This window comes from Catharus ustulatus, chromosome 2 (genome assembly GCF_009819885.2).
Source record: "Catharus ustulatus isolate bCatUst1 chromosome 2, bCatUst1.pri.v2, whole genome shotgun sequence".
NCBI classification, from domain to species: Eukaryota; Metazoa; Chordata; class Aves; order Passeriformes; family Turdidae; genus Catharus; species Catharus ustulatus.
This window is the reverse complement of record NC_046222.1, coordinates 516,300-536,613: the sequence shown is the minus strand read 5'-3', so window position 1 is coordinate 536,613 and position 20,314 is coordinate 516,300. Positions and strand designations below refer to the sequence as shown.

At 48.4% G+C, this 20,314-nt stretch overlaps 1 protein-coding gene across 1 annotated transcript in view; it reads left to right on the top strand.

Moving 5' to 3' along the window:
• Window positions 1-866: 866 nt before the first annotated feature.
• Window positions 867-20,314, top strand: part of GRIK1 (glutamate ionotropic receptor kainate type subunit 1) — a 73,141-nt gene continuing 53,693 nt past the window's right edge. The window contains exon 1 of the mRNA XM_033084400.1: window positions 867-993. Coding sequence (XP_032940291.1) covers window positions 867-993 — 127 coding nt within the window. The remainder of the gene's footprint in view (window positions 994-20,314) is intronic.

Below are 20,314 nucleotides of genomic sequence, written 5' to 3'. Positions count from 1 at the left end.
GTGTGTGGTTAAAGAGAGAGGGGAAAAACTTGTAAAAATATTCTGTAGTACCTTAAACTGGGTAGGGGCTGCCTAAAGTCCTGAGGGCAGCTGAGTTAAAATTGAGAAAACTCCTAGGGTGTTGGGGTTTTTTTTGGTTTTTTTTGTTTTTTTGGTTTTTTTTTTTTAATTTCCACATTTCCCTCCATGTCTGAATAAACCTGTTTTTGTGATATTGGGGCTGCTTCCACACTCAGGTGTTTTACATCCCCAAATCCAGTCATGAGGCCCTGATAGCACACCAGGTTTCACCTGCCAGCCTAACAGCATTTATACAAACTGCAATTTGTGTCATCAGCACACATCACTTCCAGCTGGAACTCCACGGTGTGGAACAAGAGCAAGGGCTTCAAATTCCTGCGCACAGGACTTGTCAGCTCTGCCCCGTCCTTGTCCCTGTCCCAGGATCCCGGGATGGGGTTGGGAGCGACTCTGGAGAGCACCCGAGTCGCCACCTGGAGCAGGTGACACAGGCGCGCGTCCAGGCGGCTTTGGGATGTCTGCAGAGGGGAGAGAGATGTCTCCACGCTGTCCCTGTCACTGTCCCTGTCCCCATCCCTGTCCCTGCCCGCACCGCTCCGCGCGGGTGCGCGCTCGCATCCCCGTGCCCGCGGATCCCGGAGCCGCCTGGCCCCGCCCGGGGCCGCCCCGCGGGAGGATCCTGGCGCTCCATCCCTCCCTGCATCCCTCCCTCCCTCCGCCCCTCCGTCCCTCGGGCGCGGGGGGCGCGGGCAGCGCGGCGGCAGCGCGGAGCCCCCGCGCCATGGGCGGGCGGCGCGGAGCGGCGCGGAGCCGGCCCGCCCGGGGCTAGCCGGCATGAACTGAGCATGGCGAGCGGCCTCGGCCCGCGCTGGCCCCGCCGAGCGGCCCCGGGCGGCGGCGGGGGGCTCCTGCTGCTGCTGCTCTGCGCCGCCGCGGGGCTGCCCCGGAGCGCGCAGCAGGTGCTGCGGATCGGTGAGTACCCATCGCCGGGGCGCGGGGGGCCGGGCGGGGGCTCCGGAGCCGGGGATGCTCGGGGACGTTCAGGGATGCGCGGGATGTTCAGGCATAGTCAGGGATGTTCAGGGATGCTCTGGAAGCTCAGGGAGGCTCGGAGATGCTCCGGATGCTCGGGGATGCTTAGGGATGCTCGGGATGTTCAGGGATGCTCTGGAAGCTCCGGGAGGCTCGGGATGCTCAGGGATGTTCGGAGATGCTCGGGATGCTCAGGGATGCTCGGGGATGCTGCGCTGCCGGGCTCCGCGGGGCCGCTGCCCACAGTCGGTCCCGGTGCGCTGCCGGGGAAGTTGGGCGCGGTGTCGGTGCGGTCGCTCCGCGGGGCACGGTGCCCCCAGAGCCGGGCGGGCACCTCTGTCCCCGCCGCAGGAAGGGGTCGGTGACCCTAAAATCGGTGCCGAGGGGTGCGGAGCGTCCCGGCTCGGAGCGCAGGGCGGGCGGCCGTGGTGCGGAGGGGAGCCGGGGGATGCGGGACGTGTTTGCCGCTGTCCCCGGGCAGGGGCAGCTCCGCGGAACGGGAATTTATTTCTAAGTGGAAAACTCCGCACCATGGAGACGGGGCTCGGCTCGCAGGAAGCCTCGCTTCCTACAGTGGGTTTCTTGTGTCAGTCAAGTGAGACGGTGAATACCAAGTATCGGAAGAGTTCGGGCTTAGGAGAGACTGTGGGAAAGCTGTAGGCAGGATCTGGCACGCTGCTGCTGCTGTCTATCCCTCTTTCGCTTGGCAAACACCGAACGTGAGGCGGGGGAAAAAAGGGAAACGAACAAATAATAAAATGGGGGAAAAAAGGAGAGAAGCTGTTTATGGCAGCGGGGAGAGCATCCCGCGATTCCCAAAGATAAAGATCGACCCGGCAAGCGCAGCTCCCTGAAACACCACGGGAGAGCAAAAGACACGGGGCTGGAGCATGGAAATGAAGGAGAGGGGCAGCCCTTGGAAATGCTGGGGGCAAAGCCGGGAGCGCTGAGCGCCCCGTGGCTCAGGATGTTCAGTGAGCTCCTGGCTGTCCCCATCGGGGGGCTCAGGATGCTCCATCACTCCCGGCTGTCCCCCTGCTCGCCATTCCCAGGAGCTCGGGATGCTCCATCACTCCCGGCTGTCCCCCTGCTCACCTTTCCCGGGAGCTCGGGATGTTCCACCACTCCCGGCTGTCCCCCTGCTCACCTTTCCCAGGGGCTCAGGATGTTCCATCACTCCCGGCTGTCCCCCTGCTCACCTTTCCCCAAACTGCCCCGCGTGGGGTGCAGGCTGTGCCTGGAAGGGCAGCTCTGGAATTTCGGGGTCAGATTTGCTGCTCTGCTTTCAGGCACACCCATGGAGAGGGATGTGCAGGGGAGTCGGTGCCCCGGGGGTATTACACGGCTGGGGATGCATAAAATATTGAGAGTATTCTTCCTGCCTCTAGAGCAGTGAGGTTATAAAATATTAATCCTTCACATCCGTGAACAGCAGCAAAGTTTCTCTGTGGAACCTGCCGCTCCTGGAGGCGTAACTCCTCCAAACCTCCTGGTGACAACATCATAAAAACCATCCCGAGCATTCCTGACAGTGAAGGAAATGCCATTTAGCCACCAGATTGTGTTTCCCGTGTTTTAGTTAATTATGGGAAGAAGAGCCATGCAGTGGTGAGCAGTTTGTACCTGGATTCATACACTGAGTTTGATTGTGTTTGCCACCATCAGGGAGCTTTCAGATTTATTTTTTATTAGTGTTTCTTTTCTGGCTTGTAATAGAAATGAATGGATTGTCTTGCTGGTGTGTAATCAGTTGAGAAAGGACATGTGAGTGATAGGAATTCTAGTTATTCCTCAGCATCTGACTAATGACTCCTTTTCCAGCTCTCTAAACAAAAAATGAGGGATGGCAGTGTGAGGGGTAAAACTGACTCATTAGGATAAAAGTAATGGATTTTGAGATAAGAGGGAGTTTTCAGTTTCAGTAATAAAACAGAATAAAATGCTGGTGTCCTACTGGGCATTTCTAACCCCACTCCTGTTCAAAATCTTTTCCTTTGACACATGAGCTAATGGAGCTGTCTGAGGAAATACCATCTTTATCTGCACCAGATTGTATTACATAAAAGTGCATTTAAAGTTCATGACCCCAATATTTTTCATATGAATTCCAAGGAATTTTCAGTTTTTACACCAAGTCCTTCTTATCTGTGCTACTTGTACCACTTGTATGAAATAAAAGATCTCCAAGGAAGAATAGTAATGGACTGGAGCAGATGCTCAGGTGCAGAAACAGCTTCCAAAGACATCTCAGCAACAACAGAATAATCCATTTGTTAGTGCTGGATGCAGAGCTCTCATTCCTGGACATGCATCACGGATTCTGAATGGCTTATAAGGCTAAAATTCAGTGATTTTATGTGAAAATTTACATCTGAGCTCCATTCTGGGTTAGGGCTGACCAACAGCAAGTTATTAACAAAGCTGGAGTTACTCAAATAAAAGAAAGGAAGCTGCTTGGATGAATCTTGGAATTATCTCTGAAATTACCAGCCCCTGGAAATGAACAAATGGGCAGGTTTCAGTGTTTGTAGGAATTGCTCAGGGTGAGGAGATAGAATGATCTTCTTTCAGTAATTGGTGTGTCTCTGAGAATGGAATATTTCCATAAGGGTTCATCTTTTGCACTGATTTACTCCTTACTCAAGGAAAATCCCCAAATTCAGTGAATTGTGTCCACAATGCAAGGTCAGCCCCCAACATTTATCTCCAGCTGACAAATATCAGATTTAAACCAAACAAATGCAAGTCGACCTAACCCACAAAATATCAATTTCTAGCAAGTTGAATTTTTCAATATAGATATCAAAATCTCTGTTGGATTTCCCCAAGGAGGGCTGAAGCTGTGAGATCCTTTCCTGTGTGGAATTGCCATTTTCCCCTGATGAGAATGATAAAGACAGAAACCTCATTAGTTTCTCTGCTACAAGTTTGCCAAGTCTTTTTGAGATTTTGTTTGTGAAGGGAATGATACTAACACACATCTGAGCTTCATCAGAGTGAAATGGAAAAAAAACCCTTCTTGGAAAGTCTCTTCTATCTGAACATCATGGAAAATGTTGATTTACAGGTTTGTCTCTTGCTGCAGCCTGTGTGTGGCGCTCAGGTGTGATCATTTTTGGGCTCCCCTGGCTCCACAGGGCATTTCCCCTTCTGCAGCCCTAAGCTCCTCCATATGGCCCTGTCCTCTCTGCATTTTCCATTTGGGCTGAAGTACAATCCCATACTGGTTTTTCATTACAGTCTGTTTCCTATATCCTGGTCGGTAATGAAGCTTAAATCCTGCTCCCCCCTCAATACTTTAAACAACTGCCTCTAATCTTCTTTTCTCAGAAGGGCTTGATTTGACCAACTAAACTATAGATTGTAGTGCAGCCACAGAAACAAATCCCATCCCAGAACTGATTAGTTTTGCTGCCCAGCCTGCCCTAGTTTGGGTTGACTTTAGATTTTAGTTTGCAGTAATGAGTTTATGATCTCGGGCAGGCTTTGCAGGGGCAGGTTATTACCCTTCCCTCCCTCTCCCTGCTGAAGGTTAGAGGGTATTTTCCAGGAAATGATGAGCTCTTCAACGATGAATTTGCTTTCTCAGGGCAAAATCGAAAATCCAAATTAAATCAGCTTCATTACTCCACACTGGCATTGTTTTCACTTGAGCTGCAGGAGCCAGTATCTGAGAGGGCTGTTAAAGTAACTTCTTTTATTTCTGTTTTTTTAAAAATTTGTCTGACAGTGCACAAGGTTCCTTGAATACTCTTAGAGCTTCACTAAACTGGGGTGGCACAAACAGTGGGAAATGGGAATCAGTTCTGTGGCCAAAAAGGCAGAACTGGTGTCCAAGGCTCAGTTTTGAGCTTCTTTCCTTGTTCCATCAGGCTTTTTGCAATCACACCTTCTAGTTGGGTTGTTGTTGGTTTGCTTTTTTCTTCCTTTGAGCTTTCAGGCTGCATAGGTTTAAAAGAGGAGAGTTAAAAATTCTTTTAGCAAATTTCTCTTGCAAATTTTCCCCCCATTTTGACCTTCCCACAGACTTCCCCACTCTGGCACACAACTGTATGGATTTTGGATACAGCAGCAGCAGCATTTTGGGGTTTTTATCCACTCCAGAAGGGCATTGTGACTTTGGGAGTGAAGGTAATGAAGGGTTTTCCTGGCACAGAACTGCCCTGCGGTGTTCTCTTGCACAGTGTCTGCTCCAGCACAGGGTTTCTGCTCCTGTTGAGCAAACTGTGAGCAAGCCAGCTCAGAATTCCTCCCGGCAACTTGGAGACAAAGCAATTTCTGAATGAAATATTTTTGGTTTGCTTTGCTTTTGCTTTCTTTTATCCATCTCAGAACTCTGAAAGACCATAGGAAATGACTTGAGAAATGAAGAGATGATCCTTGATAGCCTGTTGGGATGGGAGAGGAATGAGTAAATCCCTCCTACAGGGCACGAGAGGGATGTGGAGCCACTGCTGGGCTGTTTCCACTCAGAATTGTTCCTGGGGGTTCCTGGGGCAGAAATCTTGTGGAATTGGTGTGCAGTCAGATAACAAAAAGTGGGATTTTGGAGTGTGGTGCTTCCCATCCTCCAGGCTTTCACTTTTCAATCCTGCATGTTTGTGTTGAAGGTTTGAGCCCAGCTCTCTGTCCCCGTGTGGAAGAACCAGAAATGTGCTCTGAGCCTCCCCTGTCCCAGCTGCCCTGTCACCTGCTCTGTGCCTGAGCTCCTCACCGAGGCCCCTTCCAGAGCTCCCCTGTAAAAATGATGTCTTTCTTCTTGCTATCTCTGATCCAACAACTTGTACACAAAAAGCTTTTCATTCTTGCGGCGCCGCTTCCTTTCAGCTGTGCCAAACCACCCCAAAACCTTATCAGTGGGGCACTGCAGCTGCAGCCCCACGTGAGCTGCTGCCTCCCTGCCTGTGACTATCTCAGCAAGTTCCAAATTGTTTACTTATCTGCCACAAACACACGCCTGGGGGAGTTGAGGCTCTGCTGCCCAAGGTGCATTTTAAATCAGGGGGAGAGCTGCTTCAGATGTTTCACATTACATCTCCTGCTTTATCTGCTGCTGTAAATGAGGAGGCTGCTCCATTGAGCTGAATGAGGATGAAATTTTCGAGCAGTGTTTTCTGAAGAATGGAGATTTTTCTCTCTTTGTCATGCCCCGTTGTGGCTGGTTCTTGCTTGGCTGCCCAAGCCTTTCCCTGTCCCATCAGGGCTCAGCCATGTCCTGACACCAAAGGCATCAGCAGGCAGAGCCCAATGAACTCACAGCCAGCTTCTCCAGGAAATTTCAGTGACAGGAGCTTTAAATTTAGTAAATGTGACTGCAAAACTTCTTTCAAATCCAAGCCCTTGCTCTTATCTGTGAGTTCTTACGGAAAATCTGTGAGAGAATTGGGCACAAAATCATCTCTTCTGGCTCCCTGCCCTTTGCTTTAAGTGGCAGAGCACTTTTTCTCAGGAAAAAAAAAAAAAAAAAAAAGAGCAAATGACCCAAAGACTCCTTTAGCTGTGCCTGTGCCAGAGTCAATGGAGCTGCAGCAGTTTATAGTGATGAGGTTCTGGCAAGTGCATTATTCTGGCACAAGAGAACAGTTGGGCAATTTACTGCAGCTCATCCAAACTGCAAATGAGGGTTCTGTATTCCCTCAGTTTGAGGAAATCAGCAGGAAAAAGCCTCCTCCTATGTTCTGTGTCTCCAGGCACTGATTTTGCCAGGTTCCCCACTTCTGCACAGGTTTCCTTCTTTGCCCTGCCTTTCTCACCACAGCAGAGGCAAGGAATGAATGCCAGAATTCCCAGTTTTGTGGTAAGACCCAGTGCTGCTGGGTGTGAGCTATCCCAGCTAGGATGGAATGAAGGGCTGGAATTGAAGAGCTGGGATGTCTTTCAGCCACAGTCTCTAGAAAGGACATCATTATTTACATGGAATCCTGTGGCTGGAGCCAGGGCAGCGGGCAGTAAAGCACAAACCTTTCTCAGGGCAGGAAAATGTTTTTAGGAGAGAATCTGTCCCCGCTCTGTGCAGCCCAGCACAGAGCTGCTGACTGTACTCGAATTTATCAAACAGGGTCAAGCATGACACAATCCTGGTGTCATGCTGAACTCGTGCTGGAGCTAATATTGTTCCAGCCCTGTTGTGGCTGACATAAACCTGTCACTTCTTCAGGAGGGTGATTCATGAGAGGCACGGGAGAATCAATGGAGACAAAAACAGGGAGCGCAGCAACAGCATCCATCTCATCACCGTTTTGCTGTATGGCACTGAGTAACCTGATTAGAAGGGTCGTATTTAAACATCATCGGGCAGAAGTGAGAGTGGGAGAGGAGGAGCCTTGGGGTGGGGAATCCCCCAGCACTGCAGGAAAGGGGCACTGGCAGCCCCCACCATTCCCAAAGCCTGGGCTCAGCTGGAGAACTGCAGGCAGCCTGGCACATCCCTGCTTGGAAGCAAAGGGAAGAGCCTGGACAGCAGTTCCTGGACCTTCAGGAGCTCAGCTCTGTGTTCACAGGAGCCAGACCTGTCTCAGGAAAGGCAGGAGCAGGGGATGCTCAGGAGTGCCACACGTGTGATCTGCATCCTCCCCACAGCTCGGTTTGCACTGATCTGCTGGGGATGATGAGCACAAAATCAGAGAGAATTTCCCTCTCCCCTTCTGGAGGAGCTGTTTTTCCTGGGATTCAGGATTAGAGCCCTGCAGCAGCTCTGAACTGCAGGATTGTGATCTCCTGTCATCACACACCGGCACACCAAGGGGATAAAGAGAAGGAAATAAAATGGAAAAAGTCTCAGATAAGAGGGAATTGGCAGGGTGATGGTAATCTTAAGTATGTGGGACTGTGTTTATGCCCAGTTTCTTGTGAAACTCCAACATGCTTAAGAGATTCCAGGGTGTGGGATTTAGTGCCAAAACTCTCAGGAAATTCTCAGACACTCTTCTCTTATCCTGTGCCCCAAACTTGAGAGAACACTGCAGTGGGAGCTCAGACATCCAGCAGATGATGGGGATGTGCTCAGGAAACCTCCAAGGCAGCACCAGCATGGATCTGCAGGGAACAAAAGGTTAATTTTACCCAGGTAAATACTGAAATGCAGTTTTACCTCCACGCTCAGGCAGTTTGTTTTCAGAGAATAGGCACTTTCCAGAAACGGTTACATAAATCAGAGGAATTACAATATGAGCATCCTCTGGAGCTTTTTCATTTCAGTTTTCAATGTCAGGCAGTGTTCAGTGTTAGAGGTTTGAAAGGATGAAATTAGGAACCCTGTAATGGAGTATTATGGAAAGATATCCCTCAAGAAAGCTCATGCCCAGCTCCTCACCCTCTGGTGTGAATTCTGCATTGAGTCTTATCTGATGGAATGGGAGCTGTTCTCACCCTCCCCATCCTCCTCCTTCCCTGAATCCCCTGAACCCTCAGCTCTCAGGATCACCTTGCAGCCACACGTTCCCCGAGTTAATTATCCCTTGTATCCAACTGCATTTTCTTTTATCCCTTTCAAATTCGGTGCTTTCCCATTTCCCCGAGCATCTGCCTGAATCCACACAAATGAAAAGGATCAACTGGAGAGGATAATCTTCTGCCTGCATCCCTCTTGCTGTTTTCTGTGTCTGCATCCCATTTTCTCTGCCCTGGTCCATCTGGCTGGGAGCCTCCCTTCCCTCAGAATTCACTCAGACCCCAATTTCAGTCGTGGTTAAACGAGATGCTGCTCTGCTGAGAGGGAAGTAAAGAACCAGCTAGAGAACAGAGGGAGGCTGCTTTTCCTTCTGGAGTCATCCTAGTGGGAATTTTTTGGTCCTGAAGGAAGATTCCAAGGTCAAACAACAGCAGCAGGAATTTCACAGCTTGGGGTGTGCATCTGTGCTTTCGGTCGTGCTCTCTCTCCTCCCTTGGCCAGAAAAGGATGTCCTGAGAGGAGCAGCATCTCCTGAGCTCCCAAAAATCCCCTTTTCCTGAGGGCCCTGCTGAGGTGAAGTCTCTGCTTGCCTTTGTGGATTTTTGGACTCAACACAGCCCTTCAAGGTCACTCACCAGGGTAAAGAAAGTGCTCATTTTCCATGTGTAAATCAGGACATCAGGGACAACACCAGGTGACACGGAGTTCCCTGTCCCACCTGCCAGGCAAGGTTTCCTTTGGAAACAGCTCCCTGCCTTTCATTCAACACTCTGCTTTCTGGAGCTCTCTCCATTTTCCTGTTCTGAAGGGGTTTGGTCACTTTATGAGAAAGAAAAGTCGGGCTCTTGCTCGCTGTGCTAACGCTGTGAGAGGTGTTCATGCACCTACACAAAAAAGACACAGGGACTTTGTGCTTGTCCAGTCCTGTCCAGCTATATTAATATTTACCAATCCCATTGCTTTTAATTCCCATGCAGGAATTCTGGCAACTGCAGAGCTGCTGAGAATCCATTTTTTTACATAAAAATAAGTTCTTTAAATCCTGAAAGCCACGTCAGGAAGCCGTTCTTGGATTTGTTGTTGTGGGGTTTTCTAGGGAAGAGGGATCATGACAGAATTTACACAGAAGGATTCCTGAGATCATGACAGGTGTCAGTAAATCACTGCAGAGCTGTGCAAGGGGAGAGCTTCCCTGGCTCCACTCCAATCCCTGCTTTCATTCCCCCACTTGGGATGCTGATAAAGATGCTCAATGTCTGTGTAGACAAGCCCTAACAGGATGTCTGCTGAGCAAGGTGCTGGCCAGGCACACTCTCCTCAAGGAAGGAAACGTGAAATGCAGCTCAAAACTGCAGTGAAATCCAACAGCATCGAGTTTCCATCCCTTAATGGTGCCAAGATTGCAAATCAATAGGGATGGAGATGCTTGTGCCACTGCCCCATGCCAGCACAGGGACTTGGAGAGGAAACACTTGGAGGAAAGAGAACACAAACCAGGCTGTTTGCTCATGCCCCTGCCTCATGGGGCTTCCCAGAGGTTCAGCTCAGGGCATTCTAAAATAATCCTCCTTTGCCCTTTTATTTTTTCCCTTGTCACAGTGTGAGATGCTGGTTTGGACACTTGGTTCTTCTTTGCTTTCTGTATTTCCCAAAATAGTCTCAGAAGGGAGCTGGGAACGTGCCCCTGTCAGGAATCCAGGGCAGGGTGGGTGCTGGGGTGGTTTTTCCCTGGAAGTGTCCCAGGAAGCTGCTCCCTCTGCTTCAGCCACACTGAAGCTGAAGAAATGGAATTTTATTCATGCCTGGAAGATAAAACACTTATTTATACATCTCTATCCTATGAGCTATAAAGCTATTTTTTGGCCTTTTTTTTTAATCCTCCTAAGCTTTGTTTTTACTCTGTTTTGTGTAGTTTTTTTGAGGTGTCAGTCACTCAGGTTTGGGAAATGTGCTGGAGTTGTTTGTTGTACAAAGGAGAGCAGGACACTCAGGACACTCTGAGATGAGAAGCCTCAGACAGAAGCTCACCATGAGCAAACACATTACCCCCCACAGGCTGTCCACACAGAGGGAAAAAACAATGGCTAAACAAATGAATAAAACCCAAACAGGCAAATAAAATACTTAGTGAGCCTCTGGAGAGCGTCCATCCTTCTCCTGAGCCCTGGCTGGGTGGCTCAGCACTGTCTGGCCTGATGCAGTTTTAAGCACTTTTGAAATTTAAATTCAATAGTTTTTCACAGATGAATGGCTGTGGAGCAGAGAGCAGAGTGTGCAGTGAGGAGGGAGGGAATCCCAGCCTAAACCCTGCCCATGTCCCACTTCCAGCTCTCTGCTTCTCAAAAATTCCTTCAGGAGCCACGAATTTGTGCCAGGATTATGAGAGCAGTGGGACACAGTGCTTCCCCTGTCCATACCCATCAATCACCTGGGATTCTCCCAGTGCCTCCAGCCCAAATGTGCCTACAGTTCCCCCTCCTGGGTTATTCCTTCTGGTGTGTTTGCTTAGAGATGAACATAAGTCTGCTGTCCTCACATTTAAACATTATTTTTTTTATAGATAAGTATATTCTGCTGTGGGGGTGTGCATCTGCTGAAAGCAGAGTTTGTTATATTTGATTCATGCATGAATAAATAATGAATTTGATGGTTTGGTTTCCATGTAACTCAGTGCCTCCTCTTTTCTGATGCCAAAGAAAATGGAAGGCTAAACTGCAGTTTGATCTGATGGGGATCACTCTGATCCCATGAGGCATTTCCTAGAGGCTGGATCAGCCTCAGGAGCTGAACTGACCACAGAGGCAGTTTGTGGGGAACAAAAATCCGCTTTGACAGGAGTCATTTGTCAGGATCAGTGGTGTGCAGCCCTGGTGGGACGCTGGAGCTGCAGGCTGTCCCTGTGGAATTGCAGGGATTTTTCCTGCTGCTCTCCTAAGAAGGATGGACAGTGCCAGCAGTGCCTGGCCAGGCTGAGAGTCACTTCCAGTGGCAAATCAAACTTAATTCTCTGAGGAGGTTTTTGTTGTAAGTATGGATTTCACCTAACAGCTTAAACACTGAAAAATTGCTTCAGATTGCATTTTGTGCTTTGGTTCTGGTCCAGATATTTCAAAGCAGACGTGGTGCTCAAGCAAAAATTAAGTTGTTTGCTCTCTCCTGTGTTTATTTAGTTTTCCTGTTGCCACACAGTGGCTTTTTCAGACGGGGTGCAGCTCCTTTTCAGACGTGCAGCAAACTGGGAACTTCTCTCCCAGCAAACCCCAGGGTGGGCTCAGCAGGGGGAAGAAAAATCAGCACGAGAATTTTGTTTTTGGGTGTGCTGACTGCCAGAGGAGAGGGAGTCTGGTGACAGGGTGGGTTTGCAGAGCTGTTCACATTTTGGGGAGATAAACGGTGTGCTCTCAGATCTCCTGGATCCTGCAGGGATGTTGGCTGCTCCTGGGAGAGGTGGGAAGAGCCAGTCCCTTGGAAGTGCTGTACAATGGAGTGACTGAGGGATAATTTCCATCTGAATCATTTTGAAGAAGGATTTTTTCGTGGAAAGGCTGCCCAGGGAGGTGTGGAGTGCCCATCCCTGCAGGTGTCCCAGGAATTCCTGGATGTGGCACTCAGACTTCATCCTGGGAGCCATGGAATAACTCTGAGCACAGCTGCCTGGTGTTTCCTTTTCCTCAGGCACAAACTCTTGCAAAGCTGGCAGCTTTCCCAGCCAGGCATTACCCAGGTAATGGCATCGTTGACACATCCTGTGATGTGTGTCCAGGTCTTTCCAGAGGGGCCATCCATGACAAGGAATTCATTTTCATTTACAGCCAGTATCATTTTAGTGTTATTGCATTGCACCCACTTGCCTTTCAGACAGTGCTCCCTGACCTCTGCAGCACACCCTTTGTGTGAGAATTAGATGTGAGAATTTATATCCTCTTCCCAGCTTCTCTTCTGGCTTTTGTTCCCTCCACCTCGCCCCTGGTGGCACTGGCTCTACCATGCTCTTCCAGTTTGGGATGCTGAGATTGTCCCTGGAGATATTTCTCCCTAAATCAGTGCCCAGTTTGCCCTTTGACTTTATCAAATGAGAATTTGAACACCTTCATGGCATGTCTGAGCTGCAGGCTGGGAATTCTGCTCCCCTTGGATGTGATCCCAGTTCTGCCTCTCCCAGCCCTGCTCTGGCTTAGTGGGGTTGACAGCAGAAATATAAAATCCCAGGGAACCCCTCCCTGAATGTTTGGAGGAGAATGAACACAGTGATCCAAAGACTGTATTTCTGCCCTGTTCTTCTGAGCTGATTTTATTCCTCTTTCTGAGGAACATGGAAAGTGAGTGAGCCCCAAATTCAATCTCTTCCTTGTGTTCCTATCACAGCCATCTCTGTGTGGTGCATTTTTTCTCATCTTGTGTTTGCTGTAAAACTGGGAAGTTGAAAAGCACAAGTGTGAGATCTGTGTCTACCCAAAAGACACAAATTTAACCCAAAAATTGATTATTTGCTCTTGTGGCAAGATAAGGAATTTCTTTGTGCTGACAAATCCATGATTTTGCATGCTACCTGATAAAAGGACAAAATAAAAATCAGTTTGCAAATGATTACAATTCATTAAAATGCAATTATTTGTGAACTCCCCTGAACTGCTGTTCCTGATGAGCTGAGCTAATCCTGTGCCACTTCCAACCTGAATGGAATTGAAACGTAGAAATCAGGGGAGTGCTTGGGGAGTTTTGGGTAGATGCAAACCATGAGAGGATGAAACATTTCCTGGGAATTACAGGCCAAGCCAAAAAGCCACAAAAATCTTTAGGCCTCATAATTTCACTGTAGTTTTTGAACATGTGAATATTAATGTGGTTTTTGTTTTGAGGCTGAGTGTGACTTAGGGGGCTGACTTCAGAGGGGTTTGGGATGGATCCAGATCTTGCTGGGATCAGCACTGTGTTTCCAGGGACGGGATAGGCACTGATAATCCCTCCTTGCATCCCTTCCTGATGCCCACAAAAGTCCCTGCAGGCAGAACGGACACAGAACACAAACCCTGTGTCTAGAATCAGTTGGTTTTTCCTGACAATCTTGGAATAAACAGGAGAGGTAAAGGCTGGAGTCCAGGCTGGGCTGATGAGTGATATCCTGAAATAATGATGGATCAATATCCTGATACAGAGGCTGCAGGATGCTCCTCTTACACCTTTGTGTTTCTCTATCCACTCTTGTGTGCATTGATAGAAGAAAATTGATGGTTAATCCTGCTGAGCACCCATTTGGGCGCCTGATTCGTGTTTTGGATCCTCTCTGGAGGGTGAAGATGGGCGGGGAGGTGGGGAAACTGAGGCAGGAGAAGTGTGCAGATTCTTTCCCAGAGCCTGTTCCCTGGTGAGGAGCTGTGCTGGAGGCACACAGTGGCACTGCTGACAGGCAGCATTTCCGTGCTGACTCCATTCCTGCACGGATGAGCTGGTTCTGGACTGCAGGATGGCTCAGAGTGCTCCCTGTGAGTTTGGAACCTCATTGTATGCACGGGGTGGCTTTGAGCATTCTGGATGGATGCTCTGGTGTGCCGTGCTCAGTGATTCCTCGCCATTCCAGACCACAATAACAAGGTTTGTTATGTTCTTACCCAGCGTGTTGTGACATTACTGCAAAATTATTGTTTTGTTTCTCCTAAACTCAAGACTTTTCTGGTAACGGTAATAATAATAATAAAAGACACGCAGGCTGATGAATTATCCACCCTGCCAGACTGCAGCACAGCAGAGTCTGAAACAGCTGAGAGAGTGAAGAGAAAAACATCTCAATTTACGAGTGGAACACTAACACACACTAAACTTTCGCTGCACTATTCCTCATCTGGTTTTTAGTTTTCTCCTCACAAGCAGGCAAGACTTGGGCTTCTCAGGTGGTAAATCTTAACCAGATTAAAGGGATATTCAGCACAGGACTTGGGAAAGCATGAATTGTGGGTTTTGTGCAGGGCAGGCTCAGAGAAAAGCACTGCTCCTCAGTCTGGTAAGGAATGCATTTCCAAATGAATAAATAATCCCAGCTGGTGCACAGGAGGATAATAGCTAGCTTCTTGTGTGATGTATCAGGTGGGATAATGTGGCATTGAGCTGCTGCTGGCCACGTGCAGTGAGTTTTTCAGGTGATTCACGGGAGCTTTATTTACAGCTCTGGCTGCTGGAGCTGGGCTGGCTGTCCCCTGTTGGGATTTACACCAAAGGCAGGGCAGGAGCTGTGCACTGGTGTCTGCTGCCCACCTGGGAAAGGTTTGTCCCACCTGGGGCTGCAGGAGGAGCAGCAGGAGTGCTGGAACACAGGCTGGGCTGCTCTGGCTCTCACATCTCAGCCTCTGCCCAGGGCCATTCCCCACCTGGGGTCCCAGTTCTGGGGCAGGACCCTCACTGGGGTGGGGTTTGTGTGAGCAGGAGCTGCCAGCTGTGCAGTCCCAGCATGGATACCTTCAAACCTTTGAATCTTTGCTGCTGGGGGGAGGATTTCAGTGTCCAGCTCAGCCCCTGTGGGGTGGGTGCATCTCCTGCCTTGCCCCTCTGTGGTTGAATTCCCCTGGACGTGAGGAGGTGGGCAGGTGAGAAAGACTTGAAGAAATTCCTTGGTAAAGGTGGGAGTGTTACTTTTCTGGCAAATATGACTTGTTCCAAAAGGGAGCAGGTGAGGTTTACCATCCCTTTCCATGACAAAGCTCCTCCTGACATCCAAAACCACAATTGATGCAAACGTGCTTCCCTCACCTTGCTGCAGGTCCTCTCTGGATCCCTGTGTGCTCCCCCGTGTGCAGAACCAGCAGGAACCCCTCTCTGAGCTGCAGGACTGGGAAGGCAATCCAGCCCTGATTAATCCTAGCTGCCAGTGATTGCAGAGCATGCATGGGGACAGCTGCCCTCTAATCTGTGCGCAGTCCCAAAGTTCCCAGCACGGAAATACCAATCATCATCCCCCCAATTGCACAGGATAAAGTGCAGCCTGGCTGATTAGGGGGGGAAATAACTTTATCAGTTGCAATTGGGAAGGTAATGCTTAGTGTTATTACACTGGAATGAAAAGGTGTTTTTCTGTGCAGGGTTGTAAGAGGAAAAAGGCCAGGAAAACTCCAGCTTGTTTCTGCATTCATCCCCCCCTCCTCCAGGTTGTTTGGTGTCACAGAACACTGTGGCTGAACTTCTGAGCGGGGGCAAAATGCTCAGCAGGGAAATGCCAGCCGAAGGAAGTGGGACACAGCAATTGCAAGGCTTTGATCTGGTTTTTACAGCCCATTTGAAACTGATTTTCTTAGCAGCACTTCCCCTAAGCTGAGGTTTGGTAAAATAAGGAGTTGCTGGAGCTGCTGGTGATTTACATTTGCACAGCATCTTTTCCGTGTCCCTATTAAGGAAGGCATTTTGAAGTGCCCCAGATGGGTCAGGCACCTGATTAAGAGACTCAGAAGTGCTAAGCAAAAGCAAACACCAGGAATCACATGTCACAGAGGAAAATGAAGGCTATAGTAAAGGCAGCTTAATTTTTAATAAGAGTTTTAATTACTTTTTCTTCCGCTGTGTCAACATTACCAGAGGAAATCCAAACCCTTGCCTCCTTGTGTGTCCTTTTCAAAAAAAGAGCTGCAAAGAATCATTTTTCTCCCCTGTGACAATGGAGAACAGCTCAAGTTCAGTCAAACTTGTCTCTGATCAGACTGCAATAATTTCTCCAAATGGCTCTATAAATTAAAATATTTGCTCTGTGTTGAGCACCAAGGGAAGACAGATTGTAGCTCATTCACCAGGAAAGGTCAGCAGACCCAAATGAAAATGCAAAAACATCAATTGTTTCCATTCACTAATCACATATAATTGGTCTGGCTCACCTGAACTAGAACACATTTGTTATTATAATGCATAATTAAAGTTCTTTTCATTTTGCTGCTTTCCAGATGCAATTATCTTTCTTTTAACAAATGCAGAGAAGGAAACTTCTTGTAAAACTGGAGGTACATTTGACAAATTAGTATAATTAAGAAAATGTCCCTGAAAGAGGAAAAACTTTCCAAGTAGGATGTGTCCCTGCTCAAGGAGGGAGAGGAGGGCAGTGGGAACAGGGACATCTCTCCCTAAATTCCAGCCAGCTGCTCCCTGCCATCCCATATTTGCAACGCCAACACAACAGCTCCAGTTAAATCTCACATCCTGAGCCATCTTGCCTCTTTCTGGTGCAGAATTTTGCCCTTTTCTGGTGCATAATTGCTTCTGTAACTTAAAGCTGATTTTAAATAATGATGTTAAAGTCGGTGATGGGTTGGAGACTTATTAGTATCTTCAGGGATCTAAGATTAAAGATTATAATATTAAGAAAACGCATGCAGCCATTAATGTAATTTTGAAGTGTAAAGCCTGTCTAATCTAATTTACTATATTACAGTACGAGCTATAATTCTGACTAATTAAATGTCTCGAATCTTTTTGCTAGCTTAAGCTTCGATTAACCAATATTTACTTTATTAGGGTAAGATTAAACACCTCTGTTCCCAAGAAAAGTCTTTAGAAAGTCGAGCATCCCTGTTTCCACTGGAGCCAAGAGCCATTTTAGAGAACCAGAATGTGCTCAAAGAGTGAGCACAGTGTTTACCTAACAAGCACTATTAAGCTGGTAAAAGGAGTTTAATAGAAAGTGTTGTAAGCACAACACTTTGCAATGCAGGATTCAGGGTGTGGGAGAAGCAAATTGCTTTATTCTGCTCTGCTTGTGCAGCTCACAAGGCGAGGCAGGTGTGAGGCAGGTGAGGCTCACCTTCTGTGGGCTTGCAGTGCCAGCCAGGATGAATAATCACTGTTCCTGTGTGCAAATAGGAGGCACTGCAGGGGGAAAATGCAGCACGACTGCAAGGCAATTTATGGAACTCCTCAGCGCCGCTAAGTGCAGAGTGAAAGTTGTGTTTACGGCCAGGGAATGCATCAGCCAGGACAGGAGATAATGGTGATAAACAAAGGAGACAGCAGAACACTTCAGCACAGAGAGCAGCCAGCCCTGCCCCAGGTGGGGCTGCCAGCAGGTATCTCACACAGCACACAGCACATCATACTCAGGGCTTGCAAACACACCTATTCCCTGGATAATGAAATACCCAGAGCAGCACAAACAGCTTTGGAACAGCCACCACAGGGGAGGCAAGCACTGGGAACCACTGCCTGTCCCTCCTGCTCATCCCCTTCCCCAGCAGGGCCTGGGAGTGCTCATGGAAGAGAGGACCTTCCTCCCCTTGTTCCCTTTTTATCTGGGAGCCAGCTGGGCTGGGAGGCTGCTCCAGGACTGCCTTTGGTTTATTCACTCATATCCACACTTCCTGTGGCTGTGCCTTCAGCCTTTCCCTCCCTTGGACCACACCTTCCACACCCCCAAAACTGGGTTTGCAAGGAGAATCCTTTGTTCTGCTCTCTGATCAAGCCTTTCTCATCCATGCCCTGCTCTGAAGATGGATTTTTCCTCCTGGGCAGCTCTGTGCACTCCTTTTGGGATGTGCAGGTGATGGGGATGGTGTGCTGTGCTGCAGTAATTTCATTTTCCTTGCTCAAGGGAGCTCAGTTCAACAGGACAATAATTTTCCACACAAACACCGGTCTACTGCAACTTTGCCACTCTGACTGGAGGCTGCACTTTGTTCCAGAGGGAACATTCTGTTTTGGGAGCAGCTGTGGAAGCTCAGTGGCGCTCCAAGGTGAGTCAGGCTGCTCCCTGCCCAGTCCCCAGCTGGCTCTGGCTGCACAGAGCACAACTGGAGCTGCATTGTGAGAGAGGCACTGAGCAAAGCCAAGCTGGCCAGGAGGGATGTCCCTCCATGCCCTGTCCCCAGTCCCTCTCCAGCTCTCCTGTGGGCTCCCCTCAGGGAGAGACACACTGAGAAGCATTTAAGAAGTAATCTCCTTTTGAATCCTGTTATGGAACAACACTTAAAGTTTTTTTTTACTAATATTCCTCATCTCTTACAATTCTGGCTCAACAGACCATAGCTGGGCTGTGAAACGCAGAGAAACTACAAACAAAGGGAGTTTTTTCCCTGAAAATAATTCAATTTAAAAGCATTTTCCTCACACTTTGCAGTCAGTGTGCCCCAGTTCAGGAGTGTTTACAGTAATTGTTTTTGTTTGGTTATAAGGTGTGACCAATGGTAACGTGGAGCAGTGCACTGCCTGCTTTGAACATAAATGATCAAATTAAATGGATCTGATTGCAGTAAATATTGCTGGGATGGAAATACAACTCAGAGCAATTATCGTGGGGTGAAGTTTAACCTGAAACAGGAAAATTTCTGTAGCATCACTGCAAAAAAAATACTTCCATGAAGTAACCTGGATCTTCCACAGCCCTTGTTGTCTCTTAGAGTGCTTGCACCTGAGCTGGAAAATGTTGTTGTGAGAGGAAATGTCTTGGTGCATTGCTGCTTACAGCCAGCTCTGGGCTTTCCCTGGCACTCAGGAGGGGTCAGGGCTGACCTGCAGGGAACTGGGGATGGCCCCGGTCCCCTGAGGGAATCCTCACATCAAAAATTGCCTCTGGGTGCCAGTCTGAGAGCAAACACCCTGCTGCTGATGGAGCACGCTTGGGAGGAATTATCACCTCCTAATAACCATGCCTGAAGGGATGGGCTCATAGATCATCACGCTAAGGATATTTATAAATATGTTTAAAAGCAGGAGGGGAAGTAGCAGGCAATTTTGCTTCCAGAACATAAGTCAAGTGTGTATTATTAAGCCTAAATAGCCTGGATTAATCAAATGTCGTACTGGCACTTCTAATAATGACTTTACATTGCAAATTCCATTACCTGGCTTTACCAGCCAGGAGAGAAGCTACAGAAGATCAATTAAACAAACAGGAAATTACCTTTTCTCTTTATAGTCCATGACTTTCAGCACTTACAATGGTGCCAAGACCCTGAAAATTAAACAGGCATTTGCATGAGATTAATAACTCACTTGTTTCTCCCCGAGTCACCGTGGCTTATTCAGGACCCCAGTTATCCAGAGCCTGCTGGAGAGGCTGGGGATGTTGGGAGCAAATTAAAAAGGGCTTAATGTGTCAGAGAGGATCCCAGCGTTTGAGCAGGAGCTCTGCTGCTGATAAATGCACCTGCAGCATCCCAGGGATTAATGGGCAAGGTCTCAGCAGAAGGATCCTGGGAAGGATCACCTTAAAATGTGTCCAAACCCCTGTAATAATTCCTCATTTTGGTACTTTAATATACTTTTAAAAAATACCCAAACTAAGCAATGAACCAAACCAAAACCCCCAGGAGGATTTGGCAGTTAATTCCTCCCTGATTAAAGGATGCCCAAACATCCGAGGCAAGCCCAACCTCTGAGGGTGATTAAACGCTGAAATGAACCCAAGACATTTGATAACTGCACAAGCAATTTGCTGAGAGCCTTCCTTCTAATTCTGATGGCTTCACTGAAGGAAAATGGGTTTAAGTAACCCCCAAACACAGATTTTTTCTATACATATGGGACAGAGGGACAGAGGGACAGAGACAGAGGGACAGAGGGACAGAGTCCAGCTTGCCGTGGGGCACTGAGGAAGCTCACAGGTTCAAAAAGGCTCTGGGAAAATCCTGGGGAAATAATCTGGCCGATGGTGGATGCACAGACAAGATCTCTGGCTGTGGAACTGAGGGAGCAGCACTTGCCAGGCACTCAGGGCAAAATCTCCCCACTGGCAGCAGGCAGCTGGAACCTGCTCCATCCTGGAAATGCATTCCAGGGAAATCTAGGCATGCCTCTATTTGGAAATACTCAATTAAGTCATTCCAGTTAATGGCTAATCTGCCTTTAAATTATGAGATGTAGGCACAACCTGTATGCCATCTTAATATGCTTTTGTCTCAGCATCTC